The sequence below is a fragment of the Montipora foliosa genome, chromosome 4 (assembly GCF_036669935.1).
Source record: "Montipora foliosa isolate CH-2021 chromosome 4, ASM3666993v2, whole genome shotgun sequence".
Taxonomy (NCBI): domain Eukaryota; kingdom Metazoa; phylum Cnidaria; class Anthozoa; order Scleractinia; family Acroporidae; genus Montipora; species Montipora foliosa.
In genome coordinates this window covers 37,045,105-37,054,092 of record NC_090872.1, presented here as the reverse complement: position 1 = coordinate 37,054,092, position 8,988 = coordinate 37,045,105, and the positions used below count along the sequence as shown (strand labels likewise).

The window sequence follows — 8,988 nt, the reverse complement described above, 5'->3', positions numbered from 1 at the left end:
ACCAATCAATTCCAGTTTCTTTTCTTCTTGTAAAGTATAATCTTTGGCGTCCAAGGAGCATTTTTGCACAATTGAATCCTCCGCACCTCAGTTTGCACAGTTCACCAAGGGCTTCGATAGTGTGTAAAATCTTCGATGTTGACATTGCCTACAATCGTATTGACTCTCGCGTTTCCAAGATTATAAGTCATGTACGTTTCCTCAAGTAGTGGGTGAGTTCCTCAAACACATCGTCCAAAGCCATTTTTCAATAGTACAAGATGACCAATATTTTGCTCCTTCTCAGGGTGATAGGCGGTGTATTCATATCCAAGTAACACATCGACTGCACCAGTGGGTCGTGCTATTTCATCCTTTGTGACGTTTCTAAATAGCTGGGCGATGCTTTCTACGTTTACATGCTCGATATCAGAAGTTATTTTGTCGATGCCACACACTTTGAACTCAACGGCGTGACCTTGAGTGTCCGGAAGCGGTAGCTTGTATTTCATTGTTTCAATTTTCTCGTTTTGTTCTGCAATCTTTGTGATCGAGACATTTACCTGGACTCGTTTGAGTTATTCTTTTTTCGCTTTGGCGTTAGTCATAAAGCAAAGTGAATCTACACTATCCCATATCACAACTAGCTGTCGCCTTCTTGGCCTTGACTCTCTGTATCTGGAGGAGACACGTAACAAACATTTGCGGAGGCAATAGCTTGCCGGAATATACTTTTACAGGAGCCCATCAGTCCCCATACAAGCCCTATGAGTCAACCTTTGCTCGTATCTTTCTATTTTTAGAACCAACCCTTCAAGCAGGAGACTCACATTTACATCAATTTACATCAATTCGCACAATTTGTGTACATTGTTTTTGTTATTTTTGTCTTCGTTAGACAATCACTTTATTCTGATTGGCCATTTTAAACAGTGCGTGCAGTGCCGAACAACTCGTGGCGTTCTAAAAATAGAAAGACGCGGGCAAAGGTTGACTCAAGGATATAGTGCATATGGAGGCTCCTACTCATGGGCTCCTGACTTCTATTGTTTTCGTGAATTGATGGGTAGCTATAGTCTTCTTTTCTTCAATTGTCTTAGCTTGATAAAGTCGGCAATCAGACGCCCAGTGCCCACGGTTGTCGTGAGTCAAGCACTTCGGTCTAGGTTCTTTGATATTCTCCTCCTTTTCCTCTGAAATATTTCCCGTGTAGTGTGCTGTGCCTTTGCAATATTGGTTGCTACTAGTCGCTCGGAGTGCAACACTCTCATACTCAATAACACTTCTCTGACTCTGCAGAAAGTCGAGGAGACTTGGAAATTTGTAGGTATTATCCACTGGGTTGTCACGAGAGCGCACCAGTTCGGCTCATTTTCTTTTGATATCTGACGGCAGTGCTTTCTCAATTATGCTCACTGAACTTGCTGACTGGTTGTGATCTCTGCTTCCAAGCCAATTCTCTTCAGGTCCTTATAACCATCCTCTATGAGGGTTAAAAATTCGATAAAACGTTTGGTTTCTCCTTCTCTGAGTATTATAAATCGTTTTATCACGTCAATGATAACGTTGGCGAATCTGGCTGGGTCTCCATATTTCTCGTCTAAAGGTTGCCACATCTCGTCTATGTCGTCGTCGACGCTGTTCACTAATCTCGCTATCTCCTTATCAAGACAGGTGCGTAGGACGTATGCTGAGGCACTCTTTCGGGTCTGAGTCATAACTTGCTTCTGGAAGTCTCTTTTAAATTGCGGATACTCGCGCAGTTCTCCGAGACTTTCGTACCTTTTCCATTTATAGAAACGAAACTGAGGCTGTCGACTCCTGTTTTGGTTCCTTAGATCCACCCACATTAGTTTAGCTAACCAATCGTGATAACACGTTTTGACTGTAGCGATCCAATTCATTTCAGATTCTGCTAATTCTGTGGATAATAACTGTAGCAGTTCTCCATTGATTGTTTGCATTCTAGAGATTCGTCTTCTATTTGTGTTTGTAAATATCTCAATACAAAATTAGGAATTTCCTTCGATTGCAGGGCGTGCGAAATAATTTTGTGTGAAGCTTCGGAAACTATCCGCGCTGTGACCCTTCTTGTTTGTGCTTTGTCAATTGATTCTCGAAGAGCTGCGTCCTCGCGTGTTGTTTTTGCTTTCAAATAGATATGACCCACATATTTGATTTTGCGATTAGCTGCATCATTGAATTTCTCTTGGTCTGCCGTCATCCACGCTTCTGCTTCTTCAGACTGTTCGTCCGGCAACAGGTCAATATAGACTTCATGCTTACCTGCGAGTTAATCATAAGCTTCAGCGAGTTTTGCATAATTTGTTTCAACTACCTCAATTCCTTGATCGTTTTCTATTGACTTGGTGAGGAAGTTCCCCTTTCTTGTAAATCGTCCTTTAGCTCTTGTGCGCTTGCTTTTGACTTTATCGATTCAGCTGTTCCAGACATCTTCAGTATGGTCCAGTTGTCCCTTTGTAGTAGACCATATTGGATTTTGAATTTCTTGCTAATAGAAGATTACCGACGGTTTTAAACGGCATCCTTTTATTATACAATCATCACAGGGATTGTAGACGTACAAAATCTAAATTACAGAGTAGTGTTAGTAATTTTAAGGCAAACGTTAATTCAAATCAAAGAAATATATTTACCGTCTCGCAGTTCTTCTGATTAGCAAGCCAAAAATTGTTTCTCACGTCTAGGACGTCATCGTATTAGACTAATCACGAACTGTTCGAAAGTCACGGCCTAAATTAGCTAGCGCTCTATAAATGACATATTTATCAATACAGATATGAAGGAGAGAAAAATCGTGATATACGCACAACACTACGAGTTAAGTTCTATTTGAAGTATGGATTTCTCTGAGTTTTCAGTTGCAGCTGCTTTAAGGGGCTGTGACACGAAATTTAGCCAATTTTCGTGGCTGGGAACTGACAACCAAGTCATGCAAAACGTAAAAATAATGACTTAAAACAATGAAGAAAGGTTTGAATATAGCAGCAAATAGAAAAGAAGGAAGAGTAGGGTTACAGTCGGGGTTTTTAAAAATTGTTCAGCTCAACGGTTTTTCAAGTTTGTCTCTGTTGTTTGAAACTAAATTATTTGTGCTGGACAGCGATTTTTTTTTGTCGTGACGCTTTGAGTTGTGTTGTTTAAAAGTAATTTCTGGGTTAACGTTAAGGTGCACAGCGAATAGGGGCAAGTAATTGGTAAAGTGAAGTACACAAAATCAACTGCGCCACCGTATACACAGCACTTTTAGGCTCCTTAACTTCAATTTCTCCTAGCGTCTTTCATAGAAACCTCTTTTACCCACAGGAAATGCGTCAGATACAATGATTCACGGTTTACGTTAATCTTTTGCATGCACCACTCGCCATGATCTTAGTGCATTGCACGTCTCCTTCCTTCGTGCCTTACTAGAGCCTTTCATTAGAAGTAAACAACTGTTAATAGCGAGAAATACGCTTGCTCATGCACGCGAACATCTTCCCTGTGACTCGACTGGCCATTACCGTTATGTATGCACAGAGCCATATTACCAACTGGTATTGTTAGCTAGGAGCAGTTTTTTTTTTCAGATCTTCTGACCAAGCTCGTTTCTCAACACGTTTTTCTTTTCACTTCTGGAGGTTTTAACTTTCCAGATTAATCGTGTGTTCACAAATTGCAACTCGGTGTTCTCATTATTCGGTGAGTTGAGTATAAGGTAGCCTTTTCTCGCAGTTAGCGGCCCTTAATTTTAAGGCCTGAAATAAAAACCGTACGGTTTGTCAATGTGCTGATAAGCCTTGTGTGTAGCATAAATCTTGCACCTCTTAAATTCTTGAGAGAGTCCATTTGAGAAAAGACTTGATGAGAACTTGCTTATTCATGAGAAGAACGCAAGCAGAAAACTCTTTTGAAAGTCGTCTTGACAGCATTTCTGAATTCAAGCAAACGAAAGCAATACATCAGCGGATTGATAGATGAGTTGGAGAGCATTAATGTCGTGGTGAATTCGTACAAAATAACCACTTCTTTTTTTGGCGAAGATGACATGTTACCTATTGCTGTGGAGACAAAGAAAGGAAGGTAACAGAGCAGGAAGGTGAAAAAGACGTACAAAGTGTTAATGGCCGATCTCTGTAGCCTCCTCAGGCGAACGTTTTCGAAGTCGCACATTTGCGTTGGTATTTGACTCTGGATTTGAGATTTGTGGCGTCTCACAACAAAATACAATTTGGTATAAACAGCAAATGTCACTACGAGAGAAACTGCAACAACAACGGCTGCGATCGTCGAGTAAATCAGAAAGCCTTCAAGCCACACAAGAGTCATTAAACCACTCACTGACCACAGAACTACCTGCGTAATCTTAGATTTTCTTTCTGTCACGAATTCGTGGTAACGGAGGTTCAAAGTAATCGCAAGATACCTGTCTGTACCAATGACTGTAATGTATAAAAGGGAAACACCGGCAAAGAATGACGTGGCTATGCTGTAAAATGAGAGTATGATACAATGTGGTGTAGTGTTATTGTAGAGACCGTACATTACAGAGACGTACAAAGGATGAACCACAAGTCCTACCCCTAGGTCAGTCAAGGCCAGTCCACACAACAAATAATTTGATGTTGAACGCAAAGATGGCACGTACAGGAAACTGAACAGAATGGAAGCGTTTCCCAAACTTGCTGTTAACATGAAAAATACATTTGCAGCGATATTGACCAAGAGGACATGTTTTTCTCCCATCAGGAACAAAACAGGTACCGTGATAAAGCATTCGTTATTGGTTTCGTTGGAAGATCCCAGCATTTATGTTGACTGTTGATTGTATGGATGAAACCCCGACAAGTTTTAAGTTCAACTTTGAGTCCACACGGTGAGTAAGGATTTTTTCACAAAGCAAACGCAATACAATTCTGGATGAAAGCCAAATCGACCAATTTATGTAAATTCAATTAGTACATTCAAACAGCTGTCTTCTTCGTTTCTTCGTTCTTCGTCTTTAAGAAACTCGATATGGGTTTTTCTTGACTGGCTTCTTTCAATTAAAGCTTTGGGAGTCAGTGTTTGCTCTTTTTCAAAGAATTGTCTGGGTAGTCGATTTCAGTCTCAACAAAATTTTGTATACTTCCACGCGTTTTAAGCATTTTTGCTTACCGGTACTTAATTAATCAACGTCAGTTGACATCTCAGTGTCAGAAAATACTACGTACTTTTAAAGATTGGATACATTGCACTTAACTCTGACTTTCTCGACCGGCCAATGAGACATGAGTGAGACCATGCGTATTGTTATAGAGACATACATGACTGTACATGCGTAAATTGAGGATAAATAATCTCCAGTAATTTTGTTTCAAATCGTACGTACCTGCGGGCCATTTTCGTGCAAAGGTTTAGATGATAAGAAGTTTTTGGTAAAGATCACTTCATGGTCAAAATTAGTAAAAAAAGTCTGCCTTTTGAACGCATGATGAGTCCGGCTTGCAGCACCAGATGCTCTTATTTGATCGGCCTCTTTTAATTTATAAGTACCTAAATTGTTGAAAGCAGAATTCAGTGTGCAAAATGCAACGAGTGCAATACTTTTCGATAAACTGAAGATATGGAAACTGATGTTCAGAAGACTGTATGGAATTTCCAGTTATGAAAACTTGGCTTCACGTTCAACAAATATAAGTTGTCAAGGTCAAGATATTTGCGCCAACCCGGACAAAATCATGTCGTGTTCAACGAATGTTCTTTTAAGGACAAGACGAATTTAAATCAAGTCCACGAAACATAGTTTTACGTTTCAACAAATTTCTTTTCAAGGTAAACATATTCGCCATTAAACTGAACAAATAAACTTATATTACTGTTGTTGCGTGGAAGAGATGACGACACCAGTTCATATAAACTCAACATTTAATGTCTTCAACAACTTCAAATCGTGTTACTCTCGCTCTACATCCCATAATACTCTAGACACGGGTCCAATCTCCTAATAATTACATTCAACATAAGATGCCCTTGGATCCTTCAAGGTCAAGCCGCAATTTCCCCCAAGCTTATCGTAACCAAATCCTTGTATCAACAACCAAACGCCGAAACAGAATTAACTCTTATCCCCAGGTTTGGGTCAGGGTTCAGAAATGGCTTGGTCATCGGCAGGTATTTTTTGCAGGTTACAGGTTGCAGGTTGCAGGTTGAAATTTCATTATAACTGGAAAACCGCTGGCACTAAAAAGAAAGGTAAAGCGATAGACTTGCCGTGACTGTTACATGAAAAGCTAACCTTAGGCCTAAAACGTTTCTTTAGGCCTAAGATTAGCTGTTCATGACTAAAACTTCAGTTCTGTGGGTGCTTATGCGATACGTACGAAGGAACTAATACGATGATATCTTTCATGTGCTAGACTTGTCACGTTAAGTTCAGAACATGGAATTATCAGTAATAAGGAAATGCAATAAAAAGCACTTGGCAATATTTAATGTTTTTTTCTTTCTATCCATCTGTGATGTCCCATGGCCTAGTTTGGTAGTGGTCACATGATTTTGCTACGTTGCATTAGGATCTTGTTTTAGTGATGACGCCCTGTGCTTTATGCGATTTCGTTCTCTAGCTACTTTTATAAGTTAACTACGTCACTTCTTTGGCGAAAAGGAAACTATCGAACGACCCGCACTTCAATAAATACGGATGAACGAAACTGGGATGTAAAGATTCCCACGTTTGGTAAATTAGACGAGTTTAACAACACAGAACAATGGCGCCATCAAGTCGAGTACGTTTGCCATTTCTTCGAGGACAATGTGATCACCGACCCACACAAGAAAAGACTCATTTTATTGGTCACTATGGGAGCCAAAGCAGTATTTTTATAACATCAACGTATTCGAAGTTTGGCCACCCGGAAGATTGTACCGCTAAAAGCTATGACGAGCTGGCGAAGTTTGTGCAAGATCATTTTATGCGACGGTCATTAGCCATTTGCAGCGATTCAAGTTTGACACTCTGTCCCAGTGAGCTGGTAAGACCGTTTAAATGTTTTTGGCTGAGCTGAGGCTTCTTACTGAACATTGAAACTTTGGCCCCCCCTATGCGATCGGCCGTTTTGTGGTGTCAGCAACACCAGGATACATTGACGTCGATTGCCAGCCGAAGCAAAATTAAGTTGATCTTATGCTGAAGATAAGGTAGCCTGTTCCAGGTTCTCAGATAGTCGAGAAAACGAAAAGAACTGCGTGTGAAAAGTGAGTGGGGGCTTGGGTAGAGGCGAGGCGCGAGAGCCTGTAAGCATCTCTTTAAATTCTTCATTCCGGTATACCAGCTCCTGGTATACCCTCTGATTGGTCAATTTTGACAGTTTACATCAACACTTTCGTAATCGTTTTGATTCACGCGCGGAGCTTCCGCGGAGCACGAAAGAAAGAGGCCAACTCTGTCGCCGAGTGTGTTAAAGTATTCCTAAATGTACAAGCCCTCAGATTCGACCAAAAGTTGTGTCTTTTGAACTTAAGTCGAAAAAAAGATCCGTTTGCAATGCTTCCAACTGGTTTTGGTAAAACCATAACTTTTCAGTTACTTCCGCGCGTTGTGAAAGTGCTTCAATGCTGTGATACGATATCTCTGCACACCGATTACAATATAGCATCACCGGGTACGATATATAGTTCGAATTTTATCACACACACACAACTATTAAGTCCCCTGCACGCCGCAATTGTTAGCATTCGACGCCACTCACTGATAACTCTGACGAACGAGAAAAAATACAATATTATGTTATTCTTTCTTATGCAAATACTTGGCTGCGTATTCGAATTCACCAGCTAGGGTCAAATAAATTTCTGCCTTCATCACCTTCAAAAAAATGAGAGCAAAAGAAAAAACCACTTTAAAAGAGCGCAAAAATTTGCCGAAAACATGCTTGTATTTCCGTTACAAGCGATTTCAGGAAACGATGGTGATGGCTACGTGTCTGTATACTGCAAATGCAATCGAACCCATCCACATGAAATATCAACCTTTCACATTCATTATCGGTTGTCCTGATGCATCAGAGCTGAAGTTTATTGATGAGACCATCTTATCATCCAGGCCAGAAACTTCAATGGTCAGGTTTCTGTTTTTCTTGGAAAAGTCAAGAGAGCGTCGGGAACTCGCAGCTTTCGAAGTGGTCGTGACTTTTGGTCGAATTTGCTAAATCTCCGGTCGGTGATTTCCTTGACACTCGTTTCCCGGGCGCTTTGACAATGCCTTTGTTCGCTTGCAAAGTTATTTTATTAGAAGTGCCTTAAATTCTGGCTAACGTACTCGCACACAAGTGTGACAACAGTGACAACGGAAGGTTTTTCGTTCCGCATAATGTCCAACCCGAAGGAAACAGCAACATCGGCAAACACAACATTTTCGCCGCCAGTGTAAGAAACGGACGCTAAATGAGGAACTCTAGGAATCTTCGTTCCCAAAAACATCACGTTTCTTCTTGGAAAACCTGAAGAACTTATAAATACGGCCTTTACAGAATAAAGGCATCACCTCTGAACAAGAATAAAACAATCGCGCTTGAACTTGCGTGGAACCACACAATGCCGCCCATTTTCAACACTTTGACATTGACATTTTGACATGCCAAAGGTTATTTGCAAAGTGGGCGGAATGAAGAATTTAAAGAGATGCTTACAGGCTTCCCGCCTCGCCTCGACCCAAGCCCCCACTCGCTTTTCACACCAGTTCTTTTTGTTTTCTTGACTATCTGAGAGCCTGGAACAGGCTAAAGATAAGGATGCTTCTGAAAATCAGAAAGCCGACGCCCAAGAGAGGAATCCTTCATTTAACAAAGGTCACGGAAAGGGGGGAAAATTAAAGTGCTATCGTTGTGGCTGCAAGCACTAGCCAAGAAACCGTCATTATAAGGGTGCCAAATGTTATGCTTGAGACAAACTGGATTATCATTAATTGGGGGCGCGCCAGGCAAAAAAAGAGAGTCATAAAAAATGCAAAAAAGTTGGCCAAGGCTAACA

General features: G+C 40.8%; 1 protein-coding gene across 1 annotated transcript; it reads right to left on the bottom strand.

The window, feature by feature from the left end:
• Positions 1 to 3,855: 3,855 nt before the first annotated feature.
• Positions 3,856 to 5,080, bottom strand: LOC137999223 (adenosine receptor A3-like). Its single transcript, XM_068845066.1, has one exon. The coding sequence runs from the start codon at positions 4,786 to 4,788 to the stop codon at positions 3,856 to 3,858; it is 933 nt and encodes a 310-aa protein (XP_068701167.1). The 5' UTR covers positions 4,789 to 5,080.
• Positions 5,081 to 8,988: the final 3,908 nt, after the last annotated feature.

Coding starts and splice junctions, on each gene's coding strand:
- LOC137999223 (XM_068845066.1), bottom strand. CDS start 4,788: ATGCTGGGATCTTCCAACGAAACCAATAACGAATGCTTTATCACGGTA.